Genomic DNA, 20,398 nt, shown 5'->3' with positions numbered 1-20,398 from the left:
GCAATGTAATTTTTGCCTCATTGCGAATTGCATAAAGACCAGCCAGAATATCACAAGCCTGTTTTGCAGATTCGCTGAACGAATGTGGGGAGTTATAATGAGCTTCACAGACAACGCAATCAATGCATGAGCCTGCGGATCTTTTACATCCCAACGAGCTTGCTCAAGCGTAGACAAAACAACTCTAACAGCAGCAATCCTTGCAGCAAGACCTGCAACGTCCTCAACATCGTCTGTATCCTCAGAACCGGGATGTTCATCAATGCCCTGCACAATGTTCCAAATGCCCTTCGACACAAGAACATGTTGCATCATATAAGCCCACATAGGGTAATTGTCCCCATCCAATCAGCCCTCAGCAGCAAACATCTTGAAAACATCTGTGTTGTTGTCAGCAATGGTAAATGCTGCACCCGATGTGAAAACTGCACGTAAAGAGAAGAAAGAAAGCGGAAACAAGATGTGCTATATAGCACAAACCGTAGAAGACTGTAAGAGACCTGTTATGCTGAAACCGGCACTGACAGAATTTCTGCACAAAATGATGAAATAACTTGCGCAGTACTGCTTGCAGCAAAAACGGAGGCCAAAATGAGCCTGAATCAAAAATCTGAGCAGACTGAGCTCTACGAGTCTACCTAGAGTATTTGTCGACCTACGAACGTTCGCCAAAGCTCACAGAAATCGGAGTAAGTGTGTAGGCGTGTGCTGGAGCTACTGGTGACTAAGCCCGGGAGGACGCAACCTGCTCTGATACCAATTGTTGGAATTAGGGTTGCAGGAAAACACACACAGCTTGGAGAAGACGAAGGAAGCTCAAGGCACACAACAGAGAGTGTATTACTTAGTGTGCAATGGAAAGGACGTATATACAATGCACAAAGCAAAACACCTCCTAGCGAGGGAAAAAATGCCCCGGGGGTCCTAAGTGTGTTCACACACATCACTACCACATGTATATGGTAACAGCTCCAAAGAATGCATTTAAAGCTTAGCTATTGGAGATTGTCAACCTGGCCATTGTGTATGGGACTCAAAATTGTCCAATGCATAATGATGGCCTATGTGCAGTTTATTTGCCACTTTGATACTGGCCCCACCGGCGACTTGGGTCTCTTATGTCATGTATGTTGGAACATTTATGGCGTACTTCCTCCCACAAGAAAGGATTGCAGTTTCTATCTATGGATAAGTTATGTACGCCTAAGCGATTGGGAGGGATTAATATTTTGGATTTACGTCGGCACGTTTTGGCTTGAAAAGCTATGCTTCTGCCTACGCTGGTGGAACAACGACATCCATGAACACTCATTGTTTCACATTTATGTGATGGCATTGTCATGCAATCTTTTGGCTTTCATAGATGGTTTTGGATTTTTAAGTTCTTCAACCACCACAGTCTCCATTTGAGATCTTCTTCAGTTAGGTCAGATTTTGGGTTATGTGGACCATATGGCACCAAAGCAACTCTCAGATGTTTCATGCATTAGAAATTGACCCTTTCCCTTACTTCAAGTTTTTGCTTGGCATCACAATGCTCCGCCTACTGTACTTTCTTACTGTGGGTTTTCCTCTTTTTGGGGTTTCCCACTTGTAAATTAAATCATGATGTACCAAAAAAAGAGAGAGAGAGAGAGAAATGAAATGAAATTTTATATTAATGTCTTCAAAAGGCCAAAGTGATGTATGAGACCAGAAAGTAACAATGTGGTGGATCTGATACAAACGAAAGCTTTGCAATCTATGACTCTATAAGAAGCATGGCATGATAGAAAGCCTTCTATTGAGCACATGCATGTTTTTGGTTGTTTTGCATATGCTTAGGTGTCACAAACGCAGCACAGGAAATTAGATGATAAGGCTGTCAAGTGTATTTTTGTTGGTTATAGTGCTGAAAGAAAAGGTTATAGGTTGTATCATCCGCAAACAAACCGTATCTTGGTCTCACGGGATCTTGTGTTTGTGGAATATTCTGTTTAGCCCTTGCTGTCATGTACTTTCGGGTTTCTGAAAATGTTACAGATCAACCTATTACTGATGCAGATGTACATGATGTACTTGATGAGGAAAGGGCTGAGAATGAGCAGGCTAGAGGTATGCCTAAATGGTTGGTGCATACTTTGTGTGACAGTAAACTGGATGCACCTTTGTCTAGTCATACTCGTTCAGGTTCTCACTATGCATCTTATGCATCAGATTGTTATGCTTTGGCTGTGTCTAGCTTACATGATGTTGAGGAACATTTGTCTTTTGATGAAGCACAAAATTTAGAAAATTGGATGACTGCCATGCAATCAGAATATGATGCACTTATAGAAAATGACACATGGACTTTATGTGATTTGCATCCTGCCGGATGGTGAGATTGATCGCTATATGGCTCGACTTATTGCAAAAGGTTATGCACACTAGAAAGGCATAGATTATGAAGAGACTTTTGCTCCCACTTGTCGCATGACTACTGTGCGTTTTCTATGTGCATTGGCAGCTCATTTTGGTTGGGATGTACATCAGTCAGACATTGTTACTGCTTTCTTGAATAGTGACATATTTGAGGAAGTTTATGTAACGTAGCCTTGCGGTTATGTCAAGAAAGGACAAGAGGATAAAGTGTGCAAATGTAAGAAAGCTTTGTATGGGTTGAAGCAATCTGGTATGAGAAGGCTGACACCCATTTGGTCAAACGAGGCTTTCGTAACAGTCCAACAGAAAGCACATTAGATGTAAAATGTGAGGGTGATGTACTTCTCATTGTGGTTCTCTATATAGATGATTTGTTGATCACTGGACCAAATGAGAGACATATTGCTGAATTTAAGACTGATCTGGATGCTACTTTCAAGATGAAAGATTTGGGGTTGTTGCATTATTACTTGGGTATACAGTTTGAGCAGTGTGATGGTGGTATTGCCTTGTGTCAAACAAGTTACATAGAGACATTGCTATGTAAGTTTGGACTTGAGCATTGCAAACCTATTGCCACTCCCATGGAAACAGGTTTGAAATTGAGTCTTCATGATGCTGGTGATCCTGCCGATGTCACTCTTTACCAACTGCTATTGGCTGCCTCTTATGTATGCAACACGAGGCTGGACATTCAGTTTGCAGTCTCACAGGTCAGCAGATTCATGCATAGCCCAAGGTCTAAGCATTGGCAGACTGTCAAGAGGATTTTTCGCTACTTGAGTGGCACTTTACATCTTGGCTTGTTTTATCCCAAGGGGGAATCATTGCCGCCACATTTACATGCTTTTTCGGACTCAGATTGGGTTGGTTGTTTTGACACATGAGTGTGCACAAGTGGTTTTTGTTTCATGCTTGGCAGCTCATGCATATCATGGTTGAGCAAGAAGCAACCTACTGTGGCCACTTCCAATTGTGAGGCTGAGTACATGGCAGTCTTCACAGCTACGGTTGAGTGTGTATGGCTCAGACGCCTTATGGCTGATTTGGGTGTTGGACACGACACAGGCCAGTCTTTACAGCTACGGTTGAGTGTGTATGGCTCAGATGCCTTATGGATTATTTGAGTGTTGGATAGGACACTGCCAACACTATCTACACTGACAGTCAGAGCGCATTGGCAGTTGCGAGGAACCCAATTTTTCATGCTCGCACAAAGCACATTGAGGTGCATTACCACTATGTCAGGGAGAGGCTCTCAGCAGGAGAGATCAGCTTGGCTTATGTGCCAATACACGACAACCTTGCATATCTTTTCACAAAGGCATATCTTTTCACAAAGGCATTGTCTCGTGAGAAGTTTGAAGCTTTCCGCAAAGCTTTAGGCTTACTCCCCTTTGTGGACTAATCATGTCCTCGGGGCATGGCACTTCCCTATACTCTATGTGCCAGCTCTCATTTACCACATCACTCTTAGGGGAGATTTGTTACCATATACATGTGGTAGTGATGTGTGTGAACACACTTAGGACCGTCGGGGCAATTTTTCCCTTGCTAGGAGGTTTTTTACCCCGTGCATTGTATATACGCCCATCACTCTAGGGCTATCTTACCTTTCCATTGCACACTAAGTAATACACTCTCTGTTGTGTGCCTTGAGCTTCGACATGCTTTGGCAATAGCTTGAGCAGTCCCTCCTTCCAAGAAAGGGGTACATCTTGCTTCTCCCAAGTCATATTCATCATCACCAATAAAGGTTCCCTAAGGTATTCCCAAAAGGAGAGGAAGAACTCAATAGTAAGCCCGTCCCAACTAGGAGATTTCCATCTTCCTAAGTCTCACAGGCTTGCATGCAACTCTGCCTCAGTGAACGCAACCTCCAAATCTTGTGCTTGCTGTTTAGAGATAACTAGAGTAACATGCGTCAGAAAAAGATTGCGTACTTGTCTAGCTTTTTGGGTAAGAAGGGGCGGTGCTTCAAAGATCTTTCCATAGCGCGCAACCAAAGCCTTTGCCAACTGTTGAGAGGAAGATGTCCATTCGCCATAGGAAAACTTAACTCTTTTGATGTCCTGAGATCGACGAGAATGATGCAAGTGCTTGAAAAACTGTTTAGAAGCACATCCTTTATCGACAAAAGCATGTTGCCTTGCATGCGTCTGGCATTTGGCTAATTTTCGCTGATCAATGCATTAAGTTCAGTTTCTGAAAGCGTGGAGGAATTAGCCATACGCATCAATCTTTGACAGGTGTCCCTTGCCTGCTGTACATGGCCCCGCAGTTGAGAGATAGAATGCTTCCCATAATCACTAACAACACTCTGATCCGCATAACAAAGCAGAACCACACAGCATCAATATCTATGTACATATGGGAGATCAAAGGCGGGAGTATGTCCACAATCATGCCACAAAAAACTTCATGCTTCAGATATGCATTATTGACATGTAAAAGTCGCTTCTTGGACAAAGAATCAACATCCGTACACAGACCAAAGTGTAAAGCCAAACATATAGGAGCAGGATCTGAAAGGCATAAAGTGTAGTCGACCCTCATATCACACACAAAAGTACCACATTGCTGTCTGTGAAAAAGATACCAACGGTCAAGGGGAGCTCGATAAGAGGATCAAACATTATGCTAAAAGGTAAATCCTGGATCCCCATCATGCAAAAGCGGCCACAAATCCAATGCATTACTTGTCTAGCTTTTTGGGTAAGAAGGGGCGGTGCTTCAAAGATCTTTCCATAGCGCGCAACCAAAGCCTTTGCCAACTGTTGAGAGGAAGATGTCCATTCGCCATAGGAAAACTTAACTCTTTTGATGTCCTGAGATCGACGAGAATGATGCAAGTGCTTGAAAAACTGTTTAGAAGCACATCCTTTATCGACAAAAGCATGTTGCCTTGCATGCGTCTGGCATTTGGCTAATTTTCGCTGATCAATGCATTAAGTTCAGTTTCTGAAAGCGTGGAGGAATTAGCCATACGCATCAATCTTTGACAGGTGTCCCTTGCCTGCTGTACATGGCCCCGCAGTTGAGAGATAGAATGCTTCCCATAATCACTAACAACACTCTGATCCGCATAACAAAGCAGAACCACACAGCATCAATATCTATGTACATATGGGAGATCAAAGGCGGGAGTATGTCCACAATCATGCCACAAAAAACTTCATGCTTCAGATATGCATCATTGACATGTAAAAGTCGCTTCTTGGACAAAGAATCAACATCCGTACACAGACCAAAGTGTAAAGCCAAACATATAGGAGCAGGATCTGAAAGGCATAAAGTGTAGTCGACCCTCATATCACACACAAAAGTACCACATTGCTGTCTGTGAAAAAGATACCAACGGTCAAGGGGAGCTCGATAAGAGGATCAAACATTATGCTAAAAGGTAAATCCTGGATCCCCATCATGCAAAAGCGGCCACAAATCCAATGCATTACTTGTCTAGCTTTTTGGGTAAGAAGGGGCGGTGCTTCAAAGATCTTTCCATAGCGCGCAACCAAAGCCTTTGCCAACTGTTGAGAGGAAGATGTCCATTCGCCATAGGAAAACTTAACTCTTTTGATGTCCTGAGATCGACGAGAATGATGCAAGTGCTTGAAAAACTGTTTGGAAGCACATCCTTTATCGACAAAAGCATGTTGCCTTGCATGCGTCTGGCATTTGGCTAATTTTCGCTGATCAATGCATTAAGTTCAGTTTCTGAAAGCGTGGAGGAATTAGCCATACGCATCAATCTTTGACAGGTGTCCCTTGCCTGCTGTACATGGCCCCGCAGTTGAGAGATAGAATGCTTCCCATAATCACTAACAACACTCTGATCCGCATAACAAAGCAGAACCACACAGCATCAATATCTATGTACATATGGGAGATCAAAGGCGGGAGTATGTCCACAATCATGCCACAAAAAACTTCATGCTTCAGATATGCATTATTGACATGTAAAAGTCGCTTCTTGGACAAAGAATCAACATCCGTACACAGACCAAAGTGTAAAGCCAAACATATAGGAGCAGGATCTGAAAGGCATAAAGTGTAGTCGACCCTCATATCACACACAAAAGTACCACATTGCTGTCTGTGAAAAAGATACCAACGGTCAAGGGGAGCTCGATAAGAGGATCAAACATTATGCTAAAAGGTAAATCCTGGATCCCCATCATGCAAAAGCGGCCACAAATCCAATGCATTACAGAAACGCATCATATGATTCCATGCCTGACATTCCATACGCAACATGTGTGACTGGCCAATAGTATTGCTTGCAGCACGCGTGCGCGCACACACACGTGTACAATTTATTTGCAAAGGAAGGCAGGCCAATCGATCGTGCTTTTGGGCTCTCTACCCAGCTGCCCAGGTAGAAGCCTTTTTATCAGACCATCTAGCATCGTGTCTGCCACATGCACCACATTTTCCTTGCACCATAAGTGCTCCACAAGGACCATGGAATTCTCTATGTGTTGCGAGGCATTGAGCTATTTGCCCATCACTCTCGAGCATGCTACCCTCTAGCCTACTTTTCCTCTAGGTCTTCTGTCTACCTCTTTCAAAAAGAGTGCATAACATTATGTTGAAGAAGGCAACTTGAAGCTTTTTCTAATTCTGAGCTCTTCAATACTGAAAAATTTCAGACAAGATGTATGAGTAAACCACCTGAGTCTTTGAATCTAAAAGTGCTTCAGCAACCATCTCTGCTGATTCCCGATGTTTTAGAGTGCATGTCCTCTCCTTGCCCTCCTCCTTCCTTCTCTGTACATTAGAGATCCAAGTTGCACTCCCAGACTCTGTTCCCTGAAATAGAAACACTGAGAAGTCTAAACCTAACCTTCTGCAAAAGGGTTGTTTTTCCATGTGCGCATCTCTCTATAAAGAATGCCTACCTTGTGAGACACACATAATTCGATGTTAATGCTAGAAAACTGATAAAAAAGACTCAGCAATACTTGCCACTTTCCAAGCATGGATGGCAATTAGAGTCAACTCAAACAAGGAAAGTTGCTCAGGTCTATGAATATGCTGTGAGTGCATATTTCATAAGAATGCAAGGCTTAAAAAGCTAAGTTCAAACCTGAATATCAAATGCTTGAAGGCTATGGTTACTTCGAATGTCACCAATTTGAAATTGCTTTAGATGCTTTGGATGAGTGCCTTCAATTTCTAGATATGCTTGTGCATTGCCACTTCTAATCATTCTCCTTGTTGGCTTGTTGATATCTTGCACCTGTAAGCACAGGTCCCTTACCGATTTTCCTGCATTTATCACAGTAATCTTGCTTTTAAAGTGAAAGCAACCTTAAACCACAATGCATGGTAAAATATTGTTCCTGGGTACTTACCAAACCTCCTTCGGTGAGCTGGCCTCCATCCTGGAAATGAGCCTTCTATGACCTCTTTCGAGGCTGGAGATTCTGCCTGCTCAACATAAGACAGAACTGCTGATGTAATAGTAATTACATGCTTCTGAAAATAAAACAAGCAAAGTAGCTCACCGTAAATCGAACCCTGTGTTGAGATCTGGCACCTAAAATGTCGTCCACATTTAAACTGGAGCAGTGATCAACGTCATATTATAAACATAAACATTTCATCAAAGAAAGACTCTCCACGCATATAAAATTCAGACACTGAAGACTTAAATTGGTATTTAATTTAATGTTGTGACAGACAAGTTTTACAACATCTGCCCCACTTGAGCCATCAATAACAGGTAGGTTACTAGTAACAAACTGGAGGTCCTCCTACATTTGTGGTTCTTTAAAGGACTCCCACAAAACCACAACTTAAAGACAAGCGATCCCTTGGGAATTTACAAGCACACTCCCACCCAAAAGATCACCTTGGAAACTAGGAAGCACTTGCCCTCGCAGGGAATTACGCCACACGCCAACCAATGCACATGAGGAAAAGAGCCTCCTCATCCACAATTCATGATAAAAGAACCATCACTTTAAACATATCTCCCTCATGGTGACTACATAGGCACACAACACTTGTCATGCATCACTGCCACAAAGCTGCCATTCATTAACACTACAAATTACTAACCATATCTTTGGCAGCAAAGCTCAAAATGGAACACTTGAAGGTGAAACTAGCCCGTGGGACGGTAGACTTTTAGCTTTCACCCGATCTTTACTTTGACCAACTTAGCTTGAACTTTACGACACAGAGGAGACCTGTGACTCGGAATTACACTTCAAGTGAAACACGGCCTGGGAGCTATAGTGCTTCCAAGCAGATAGTGACACCTCGTTGGCCCCAAAGACTGGCGCCCCTTTTGGTATTTCTTTATTCAAGTTAAACTTTGGAGAAAACCTGCAAATCTCTCTCTCTACCTAAACCTCCTTCCCACTCCATTCCCTCTCTCAACGACTCGCACTACCCACATCCAACTGACTTTCTGCGTCGGCCGTCATCGATTCTCCCCCCCCAAAGACCCCCTTCCACTCTCTCACCAAATCTCACTCCTAACGACTCTTACTCTCTTCCTCTATGCCTCACTCGCATGCACTCTCACACACAGGCTGCAATTCATGTCTCACCATCATCAAAACACCCGGAAAAGAACCAGTGCCAACATACGCAATCCAATATCCCGCATAGGACGAAGATTGGCCAGTGAACTCATGCTAATTATCCTTCTACAATACTAGTATATCTGCTTTATGTATATGTACATAATGCCAGGTTAGCTTCCACTTGTCATGGTTGCACAACCCACGCACATTATACGTGAAACATCTAAGAGGAGAATGCATCTGCACAATATTTACAAGAGGACCACAAAACGCAATCATCAAGAAGATGTGCCCATTGACACATCTGCCTCCATACCAACAACCAACAAAGCAGACTCCACCCGCATCCCTTTGTGAGGGATGATGATGCCCAATCAATGAAGCAGATGTGGAACCAATCAATGCATCTTTATACGAGTGAACCACTCTATCCCACGTTTCAACTAGTGACTTGTGATCATGAGAGGTAGATGCGTAACTCCCACCACTTCTCCCATCTAAAGAGAGGTGAAACACGAGGTTTCGCGGCCTTCTTTGGAGTCTACCAACCATCGGTGGAATCGATCATTTTGGCTTTACCTTTGGTATCAGCCTTTGCACTAGGCTGCACATTAGCCGAATGCTTAACTTTGTCTTTATCCCGTTGAGACTACATGTTTCCATTAGATTCCCCCAGCTTTGCCTTCATAGACGAAGAGGAGGGAGAGGCAGCATGAATCTCAGATGTAGGAACAACAAAAAGTGGTAGTTTCAATAGAGGCTCCGGGCATTCAGACTGTATATGGCCAAATTGACCACAGCTAAAACATGCACCTGCAAATTTTCCCCATTTGAGTTTAAATGGTCTTTTGCCCATTGCTGGATCACTAGAGTCAACCGTGATTCTTGTTGGCGTCGGTTTATTTGTACCCCAAAGCACACAGGACCTATTGGAATTGGTATCCAAGTTTGGAGGACATATCACTTTGCCCAACTGAGCAGCCAAAAGAGGCAAAAAGTGCTTCCAAGTACGTGGAAATCCCACTATTTCCACCCAAACTGGACACCTATGTCGTATCAAACTCTGATAATGTTTAGTAAGCACCCATGGCAATACGTGTGTCATTTGCATATTGAAAAACAAAGGTGACATTTCCAATAATTGGGAATGAGCATCCATATGCCCCGATAACACGATTAGAAATCTGGTCGTGCATGTTGTCCTCTGAGCATTGCAGGACCGTTGGAAAGACACAATGCACACACACGACAATGGAAAAATGTTACGCGTGTGTCTCTTGTCATCAGGGTAGTTGGAAAAAGTATCTCTTCCGAATTGAATTGCCTTATATTAGTTCTGCGCAAGCAGATACTCCTTACAATCCACACATGCTTTTGTATGACTATGAGCCAAAACCATTTAATGCTACTAGACTCAAGGGGGTCAAGTGACAATCTGTAGTGAATTTTTTGCAAGCTATGTAGGAAATGCTCATGATTGTAAAGGAAAGCATAAATACTGCATACGATCCTGCAAACTTTTATGCTACCAGCATAAGCAGTCCCAAGAGATCCAAGCGGGCATGTGGGTATATTTTCAATAACTGCAGACTTCGAAACTCTTGCACCAACAAGTACTCTATGTCTTCTAGGTATTGTGAACCGTTCTATATCCTGGAGATGATAAGTGTGGTGCACTATGAGTTGGATCTACCCTGACACCGTACCGTTCATTCAATGCTCCACATTAAAGCAATTTAAAGGAACGTTTGGGGCTGGATGAATAGGCTATTTTGCTTGAGAAAATTCATGAACTTGGAGGATACTACTCAATATGTGCCGCTTGAACCTAAGTTGGTCCTTGAACAAATGGTAAAGCAATCTTGTTGGACCTCTTATTCAAACTACTTGATCAAGTGGAAACATAAACCTAAGTCATAGACCCGAGTCAGCTGCGACTTGGGAGATGATGAAGATATTGAAGAGTCGGTTCCTTAGTTCATTACTGCCTTTGATAGGAAATTCAATCCAATGGGAGAAGTGTTACATCCCTAAACATCAGATGGGGTGCTCCGGCCAGTGTGAACTGGCCTTGCATGTGAGCACACCCTTAGTTGAGGCGAGGTTAAGTAGGGCAATTAAGGAATCCTATAAATAGGACCCTAGCCTCATTTGTGATGTATCCTCTATGATCACCACACTTGGACTATAGACCTTTCGATAATGCTTGGCGCACCCTAGCTAGGGTGTGGGTTGGTGGTATGGGACCTAGTCCTTGAGGTGAGGTACTAGGCTAGGCCAAAGGAGTAACTGTAGGTTTGGAGGCTCGGGGGTAAGCAAGTTTGGCTTTACGGCTGGAAGGTGGGTCAGATATCTATCCCTTATTTTGTTGTATGTGTGTGTTTGGCTTGTGTCATGTCATGTGTGCAAGATGGATACTCGGGGAGCACTAACAAGACCCCTCTTCTTTAGTGGCAATACCCCCTACCCGGCCCCACCCCTGGCCCCAAACCCCAAAACCCGAATCTCCTACAAGGCATGATGGCATACCCCTGTTTGTACTCCCTTAGATAGTTTTGATAGAGATAAGATTCCTCTTGTTATACTCACAACTTGCTATAAGGTCAATTCTCCATCCCTAGCATCCAACCAAATTGTATATGTTAGGAGATCTAAGAGACTGAAAAAGAAGAATTAGGCTTGTTATGCTATAATTGGATTACTACCTCTAAGCTAATCAACATTGTGTATGCTTTAACTTCAAGTATGAACCCTCAAGATGGTTAATTAACATATAATTTTTTGGAATTAGAAAAAAGAAAAGAGAAGGGGGTGCGTCCGTGTGTGTGTTAAGGGAGGTATAGCTTAGAGGTGATTGCAAGAATGAAGGTATCGTCGAGGAATTGGGCTCGAAGAGCCAAAAGACCTCAAAAATTGCCAGGGGGGTTGAATATTTCAAAAGCTTCTAAGTGGCCACTTTCTAATCCGAAATTTCTAATCCGAAATGGGCCTCTAACATCAGGAACGGCACTGGAATGCACACCCTTGTTGATACCAAAGCTGGAATAGCCCATAACCAGAAACAGCATTTCAATTGCTCTCCCATTTGGCCGGAATTTTTTTGCCATTCATAAGGCTCAGAACGGGCATCGCTTATTTCTATGGTGTGTGCACGCATGCGTGTGTGCATCACTGCAAGAATGCTTGCACGCTGCATTGCTGACTCCTCTTATTGCAGATGTTGGCATGGTCAGGAGAGAATCACTACTTTATTTTGGCATTGTCCAAACCATTTCTCTGTCACATTTCTCACAGGCTTAATCGATTTTGGAAGCTTTGCTTCTTTGCTGACCCATCTCCCTTTTCTTTCATTGGGTCCATTACACTCTAGAAAGTATGGACGTAGTGAAACAAGGCCTTCTTATGGCGGAATATGCATAGGCTTCAAATCTCTTTTGAGTCTCATTATGATGGCTTTAGAAATCAAGATTTGGAGTTCCAGCCTTGGAAGCATTTCACCAGTGTTTCTGATTTCCTTTTTGGACAGGCTTCTTCGTGAAGTCTTCTCCACTTGTACATTGACTGATTTGACGATGGTTTCACCAAAAAAAACGTAGTCTCTCTGTTGCATTCCATCGGGGCCCTTTGAACTACTTGGGATTTTTGGAACAGAAGTTATTCCATTGGTTCCTCAATAACACTGTCACCTTATTGCTGCAAATTTCTTCGGAAAACTTTACAAAATGCGAAAATAAGAATCAAGAAATATCCCTTCATATACTTGAGCTCTTCTTTGACTATTTCTAGAGGTATCCTAAGCTATGGCACTTGCCCCTGGATGCATCAGTTGCCTCCTTTGTATGGCGTTCCTTTTTCCCTTTTCAGTCCTTTCCCTTGCATCAGTAGTTCAGCTGTTTTGACTGCTGCCAGCCCCCTTAAACTCATGTCACATGTACTCTCTTGTGGGTTTTCTCTCACTTATGACTTGTCCCACAAGTAATACAGAATTACATAAAAAGCGTGTTGGCAAAGCTAGCGTTCTGAATGAAAGTGTGCTGGATCCTAGCATGTATGTGTGTTTGGGTTGCCTGGGTGTGTGAGAGAGCGTGTTCAGCCCTGAGTATGTGTGCAATTTTCGATTTGGAAAACAAAATACTCTCGATGGTGTCCCACTAATAAACTTGTTGTGCACATAATGAAGCCCGTATGATTCTGATCAATACATCCCAGCAACCGAGTGCACAGCCCAGGATCCCCTGAAATTATCTGAGCTTACAGGAACAGTTTTAGCATCATTCGATCTCTTGAACTCTGCTACATAGATCTTAAAGAAACACCCAAGTATGGGTCAATAATATTACAGTCCAGAAGCCTTTGGCTGTAATAACTCACTGGAAAGCTCTCAAATCTACATCTGCACCTATTTTTGATTGAATTGACAATTCATATATTTGTTATTATATGTTACCATAATTGTCAACAGTAGTGAGTATACAAAATACAAAGAATAAATTAGAAAGGAAGCTGAACATTATCTTGATTGTGGGCATCTATAAGTTATTGTGATTACTTGTCACGAAGAAACTTTGGCTCTAGAGGAGGCGAAACCTTGCAGCTAGGCAAATTGTAAGCGGGATCCAAGGGATTGGTCCCTCTTGCAGCATTGCCCAGCTTCATGTTCTTTACAAAACCAAAAACAATGGATCAAGCATCTGAAAACAGAAAACTTCACTAATCTCTAGGGATCAACAAAATCAGCCCCTGCTATAAACAATTGCATCTCAAACTCAAAGACCACATCATACTACCTATCTCTTACATGAAAATGAAGGTAGCATTGCCAAGTCATGAATTCTAAGAGTATCTATCCTGAGACACATAGCACTGGGTGCATATGATTCAACATGAATGGTTGGACTTTTGTAGTGTTTCAAAAACCCCGCTACATGGACTCTAAGCAGTTAGCATCTTCACTTTGAAATATAGGACCTACCATTTCATACCCTGTTTTTGCAACCCAATACAAAAGCTCCTCCTATCTGCTGTATCAGTTGCCTTTTGAGAGCCAAGCTCTCTTTGCGAAATTTTAATTAAAGAGACAATTTCACCTTTTCTTACTGCTCTCCAAAGCAGTTTCTTATCGTTCTTGACATGCACAGTTGCAAATGTGGCTTATATTTATGGCCACTCTTGATTGTCCCATTCCCATGACAATCAAATCAACTTCTCTGAAAACAGAAACTCAGTTGGGTGCTCTGTGTAATTAACTAGTTGAGAAAAGTGCAGCTTCCCTGTGCAGTAGTAATACATACATGCCATGGGGTAAATGCAACCCCAACATGTAACTGCAAAACTAGTAACTGACACAATGTGTTGGACCCATCTAACACAGATGAATAGATGACACAATGTGTAGGACCCATCTAACACAGATGAATAGATGTCATTCAACAACAAACTGCAAAGCGAGAAATTGACAGATAGGAACAGCATCATATCATTTGAAGAAAGTATTGAATCTGTCCTTGCACCACGGTCAGTGGAGGCATGCAGTTAAGGTTGTGTGGAATTTGACACACGCATGTAAGCAACTCGCACACAAAAACCATAATACAGAAGAAGCAACAGTGTGTGTACGCAAACAATCATTTCTCTAATTAGTACCTTTGGATTTGGGTGGGCCCCTTTGATGTCATCAGTTGTTAAATTGTGAAATGTCCGGTGTACATGTGCTGATCGTCAAGGCAGACAAGCAAGCGAACATAAGTCAAGTAGTAACTAAATCCTTTTAACACTCTCCTCAACATGTAGTACTAGTACAGCTACCCGGAATCCAAGGACGTGGTCGATCAAGATCATCCCATGTCTTTGACAGGCTAGATACCTGAAAAGAAGAACAGTGAACAAGATCATCACCAGCCTTCTCGTCATTGCAAAACCAAAAAGATGCAGTGAAGAATACCTTATAAGGACCACGATTCAGGAAGCGGTAAACTGGTGCTGGTTGTGCCAGCTCTATCCCTGCAAGCAATGAATAAGCATGTGAGTCAAGTAGAAACCCAAACTTCGACTGCTGAAACCAGCTTTTCCGTTCCTTCAACATACCCTCAGTTGTCAGCGAGCATGGCTGCAGAATAGTTCTCCGTCCTTTGTCATATCTATCAAGCCAGAAACCAATCCAGATAAGTAGTTCCACTTTGGGAAAGGTTTACTCATCCTCTCAAGCCTCACATCTTGCGTCAGGAGTAGACGGTTATTTTCACAACTCCTGAACATACATTCATCGTACAAAGGCTAACAATAACTAGGCCATTCTGCTGCTGAATGTGTGCTGCTCCTACCCCAAACCCTCACGCTCAAGTTGCCACGCGCCCGTGCTAAGTATACACCCCCCCCCCCCCTTCTCCCCTTTCTCCCTCTCCCCCCTTGCTGCGCTGGCCTCGCCACACCCACTCCTCTTGCCTCTCGCCCCTTGCTCCCCTCATGCCCATGCATACACTCACCGCCCCTTCTGCTTTTAGGCTTGCTAATGTCGGCCTCCACCCTCACTCAAGCACATACCTCTCTCTCATTCATGATCTCACCCTCCTACTTTCGCACAGGCAATGTAGCTAGCTGTTGCAAACACAAATGACAACTGGGCTCCACCTCCCCACAAGAACTCTGTTGAAGCTCCCCTCACTTGGCCCAGCAGAGTCCTCTATCCTACTCTCTCTTATGCCAGAGGAGAAAGAGAGATGGCTATAGGCAACCTCCGTCATTCGCACCATTGTTAACATGCGTCCCTCAAGGGAAGATGCAAGATTTGGTATAGGCTCACCTTCTTCCCAAGGTGGGTAAACTCATGTGGCCGAGGCTACTACCAACTAGAGCTTGAGGGGCCATATATGATGGCTAAGGTACTTTTAATAAGCCTGGTAGCCATGGGAGCTACGCAGGCATATTGTAGATGGTGGCACCATGGTTTCCACATTGCAATTGATGTGTCAACTGAGGAGGCCGCCGTAGTCTTGGTCTGCTCCACTAACCTGCGTCGGGAGTATCTCCCCTTGCTTCCTCGAATAAGGAGTCTCTTTGGTTCGTATCTTGAGTCTGCTCCCCTAGTCTGCGTCGACAGTCCCTCCCCTTGCTTCCTAGAATGGGGGCTCCTTTTGGTACCCAAACATGGTAATCAGAATCACTAGTTCGTAACGGATTGGTCTCATAACTCATTTTGGCCTTTTGAAGACGTTAACATATCATTTCATCTCTCTCTCTCTCTCTCTCTCTCTCTCTCTCTCTCTCTCTCTCTCTCGGGCAAGAGAACATGGGAGACGGATTTATTGTAGCTTTGTGGATTTCCGCAAAGCATTTGACATGGTACCGAGAGCTCGACTGATGCGCAGACTGCAGGAGATGGGGGTGCCCACAGTGTTGATTTGGGGGATTATGGCTTTATACAGATCAGTGATGGGACATGTACGCACCCCAGAGGGGATATCTGACTTAGTTCACTCCACTATCGGGGTGAAACAGGGTTGCCCATTGTCTCCTACTCTATTTGGTATGTATGTTGATGAGGTGTCTGATTACATTGACAGAGAGGGTGATAGAGGTGCCCAGCTGGCAGGGACGTGGATCCCATTGTTGTTATATGCTGATGATATTGTCTTGATCTCTGACTCACCAGAGGGTATGCAGCGACAGTTGGATGCATTACACAGTTTTGCAGAGGATAGTGGATTGTCTGTAAACCTTGGTAAAACCAAGGTCATGGTGTTTAACACCACACCGCAGTGGATCAGGAGATCGGCACCGACCTTCACGTATGGTCAAGAGATTGTGGAGTATACAGATGCATACACTTACCTTGGGATAGTCTTCACTGGGCCGAGGTTTTCTTTGGGGAGAGCAGCAAAGACTAGACTGACCAGAGCTTATGCGGCCTTGGGAGGCTTGGAGAGGATGTGTTCGCAGGTTCAGTTCCAGGAACCTCGGACAAAGTTATGGCTCTTTGATACTTTAGTAGCCTCAGCTATGATGTATGGGGTACAGGTATGGGGACCTTCTGTAGGCCAGGATGGTTGGAGAGGTATGGAGAGGCCCTTGGTATCTATGATCTCCCGATTGATTAGAGCCAAGGCCTCCGTACCTCACGCGATCATTCGAGCAGAGCTAGCTGCCCCCCCCATGGAGATTGAGGCGCTTACCAGATCAGTGTCCTTTGTGCACAGCCTATGGGATACTACTAGAGACAGATATGCTAGATTGGCCCTTGAGTCTTCCAGACAGTTAGCTCTACAGGGGGACACTTCATGCTGGTATGCACAGATGACTTCATGGTTTCAGACGCATGGCTTCACCATGGACAGGTTGCCCCCTTTCCAGTATTCTCTTCAGGCACCCTCGCTGTCTCTTACACGGGTGGAGATCACTAGACTCATTCGTCAGGACCTGATCCAGCTCGACACTAGGAGGACATGGATAGAGCCGCCTCAGGAGTTGAGCACAAAGATGGCTTTCTATAGAGAGCATCTTCTCCACCTCACAGGAGATGGGTTTGTGATTCGACCCAGCTACATGGACACACATATGTCTCATGGTTTGCGTTGTGCCATTGGTCAGATACGCACATCCTCACATCAGCTCGAGATTGAGACCGGTAGATTCAGAGGGATACCAGCAGACAGCAGGATATGCCGATTATGCCAGAGAGAGCCAGAGACAGAGTTGCACTACATATGTCATTGCACAGTGTTCTATGAGATACGGGGGCGTTTCCACTGCTTATTCAGAGAGGGTTTTGGTCCTCTATCTAGGGTCATGAGTTATGAGGATCAGAGATGTCTTGGACTATATCTACTTGAGTTACACAGGTATAGAGACACTTTACTGGGGAGAGCTAGAGAGAGGCAGTCCCAGAGACACATTACAGATTTCTTTTCACTAGATATGGGACAGCCAGAGGAGCAGCCACCACTGCAGAGCTCGTCCCACACTCATTCGACCACTACTGGCACTCTCATCGACCGAGCATTGGAGCTACAGAGATACAGACGACCGCGACTGAGGAGAGGAGCTACACAGCATCGACGGAGACTACAACAGAAGATTCGAGCCATACTCTCTCGACATCCAGAGTGCAGATGAGGATGGATCCTCACCATTTCTTCCATCTTTGTTTCTCACACTGTTACATCCAGTTTACCGGGTACCTATTGTATCAGCTGCTACACCCACGTAGTTTTAGATTGTAGTAGTAGTAGTAGTATTTTGTTCCACTTCTAGTTCTTTTGTACCCAGACATGGTATTAGATTCACTATTTTGTAACTGATTGGTCTCATAGGTCATTTTGGCCTTTTGAAGACGTTAATATAACATTTCATTTCATTTCATTTCTCTCTCTCTCTCTCTCTCTTTCTCTATGGCGGGCAAGAGCACATGGCGGGCTGCTGAGCGCCACTGTGAAGCGACCTCTCTCTTCTGAGCACATAGCGGGCTGCTGAGCGCGAGGGTGAAGCGACATCTCTCTCCTGCAGCAGCGCGAGGTCTCTCTCTGGCGGGCTGCTGAGCGCGAGGGTCAGGTAGGGTTCTCTCTCTCTCTCTCTCTCTCTCTCTCTCTCTCTCTCTCACACACACAGGAGCAGGTCGTGGGGTATCAGGTTGCGCCCCTACATCTCAGGTTTCGGCTGCATAAAGCAGGCCTCCCATCCGGCGGGGGCTGCTTTCGGATACCACAGGTCACGCCCTGGAAGGGCTGTCTTCATCACAATATTGTAGGTCGGAGCAGCCACAGTAGGGCTTTGCTCGGGATATCACAGAGGGCTCTATCTTGAGCTCTTGCAGTGGGGCAGTACCTCAGAAGGGGGCTGCGAGCAGGTACATTCGGCGCCCTGAGCGGGCTTGTTGACTGCGCGGGTTATCTCCAGCAAGGGGTTGCATAGACGCTCTTTTCCTACAGGGGTTGAAGCTATGACAGACCCGCTGGGGATTGCATCACCTACATTCAGCAAGGTACATGCTTTGCGCCCTTCGAGGTAGCCTTCACTTGCAGGCATTCTCAAGCTGCCAGTGTAACCGGCCTGTTAACTTCAAAAAGGGCGGTAGACTTTACTTAAAACCTAAACCCTAAACCCATTATTAGTCGTCTATTCTACCTGTGCTATAATGACACAAGAGAGGGGAATGGGATACAAATACTAGAATGCATCTGTATGCAAGTCAGACACCAGATTGGCCCCTAAATAGGCGCCCCTTTCGGTATTTCTTTATTCTTCAACAGAGGGAATAAAAGCTGTGGTTCCCTACAAGCTGCCCCGTACAACCTTGGCTGAATTTCAACTGTTCTGGCCCGATTTCGGCAGCATGACTGTACTAGGACCCTTCACAGTCAGTATTCCCACGCATTAGATGACTTTCCCGACGCATACGGACACTTTGCAAAACCTGGCGAGAATCTGCAGCACGCTGAATTCTCTGTTTTCTGCCCTGAAAATGCGCCAGATCACCTGTACAGCGGTCCCCTCGCGTCCCCGAACCTCCTGGGGGTATTAGGGTCCGTTTAGGGCCGAAACCCTAAACCTGCAAAAATACACAGCAGGCTGTAATTCACTGTTTTGGGCTCCGTTTCGCGTGCCGGTCGCATCCGTAGCAAGTCCTCGAGCTCCCGCGCCTGTAGGGCTACTTGCCCTTTGAATCGGACGGGATTTCGCACGTGAAACCTCTCTGAATTCACCTGTACCTGCGGGGGAGTAGCCGCTAGCTAATCCAGTACCTGTGCAAGAGGCTCTTGCCTCGGCAATCGCGCATGAACCCACATAACTGTACATTGGTCAAATGAAAAGCCCACTAGAGGAGCATAACATACTGCCATAGGGGTGAGAGAGAGCAGTGAGAGGTGTGCAGGTCATGACATCCTGCACCTCACTGTACATAGAGGGTCAGCCAGCACTCCATTGAAGCTCTCCCACCTGTGACAGCACTCCAAAAACGAGCTCACAGCTGAAAATCACGTTTTTGCCTTCTCTTTAAGTAGTAAACTGGCCTCAGAGTGCCAAGTGTCACTCATTTGTGCATTTTCCTGCTTTAGACCCTCGGGTCTAAAAATATCTCACCTGCAGCCTCTGTTGACTTGGCCACAGAGTAACAAAATGATCCCCATGTCAAACTGCACGTAATGACGCGAAGACATTTTGCCGTCCAAAAATAGCAGTCCCTAAAATTTAGGAGTTTCTACCATTACATTCTTCTAGGTCATCTGACCCTCTTTGTACACTGCAGCCACACCTAGAACTGAAATGTAGCCTATGTAGCAAAGGATTCCGCTTTGGTTGGCCAATGACCCCACTTTGGCTAACCATAGTCCTTGTCCAACCTTAGTGCTCTTTAGCTCTCAGGCCTGGACTCTCTCTGAACAGTTCCACACTAGCTTATGCAATGCAGGGCAGTTAGATTTCCAAAGGGGTGTTTCCAAAAGGTAAAACAAACGAAATTCCCC

General features: G+C 44.6%; 1 protein-coding gene across 1 annotated transcript in view; it reads right to left on the bottom strand.

Annotated features, from left to right (window-relative positions):
• LOC147455563 (uncharacterized) overlaps window positions 1-20,398 on the bottom strand; it is a gene marked incomplete at its 5' end in the record, with an annotated part of 145,776 nt that overhangs the window by 34,149 nt on the left and 91,229 nt on the right. Inside the window, 9 exons of the mRNA XM_086514319.1 lie at window positions 7,078-7,215; window positions 7,493-7,674; window positions 7,761-7,836; window positions 7,914-7,968; window positions 13,492-13,601; window positions 14,586-14,653; window positions 14,748-14,805; window positions 14,884-14,942; window positions 15,027-15,079. Of these exons, the coding sequence (XP_086370445.1) occupies window positions 7,078-7,215; window positions 7,493-7,674; window positions 7,761-7,836; window positions 7,914-7,968; window positions 13,492-13,601; window positions 14,586-14,653; window positions 14,748-14,805; window positions 14,884-14,942; window positions 15,027-15,079 (799 nt within the window). The remainder of the gene's footprint in view (window positions 1-7,077; window positions 7,216-7,492; window positions 7,675-7,760; window positions 7,837-7,913; window positions 7,969-13,491; window positions 13,602-14,585; window positions 14,654-14,747; window positions 14,806-14,883; window positions 14,943-15,026; window positions 15,080-20,398) is intronic.

The sequence above is a fragment of the Adiantum capillus-veneris genome, chromosome 6 (assembly GCF_014529385.1).
Source record: "Adiantum capillus-veneris isolate H3 chromosome 6, ASM1452938v2, whole genome shotgun sequence".
NCBI classification, from domain to species: Eukaryota; Viridiplantae; Streptophyta; class Polypodiopsida; order Polypodiales; family Pteridaceae; genus Adiantum; species Adiantum capillus-veneris.
This window is presented reverse-complemented; position numbering and strand designations above follow the sequence as displayed.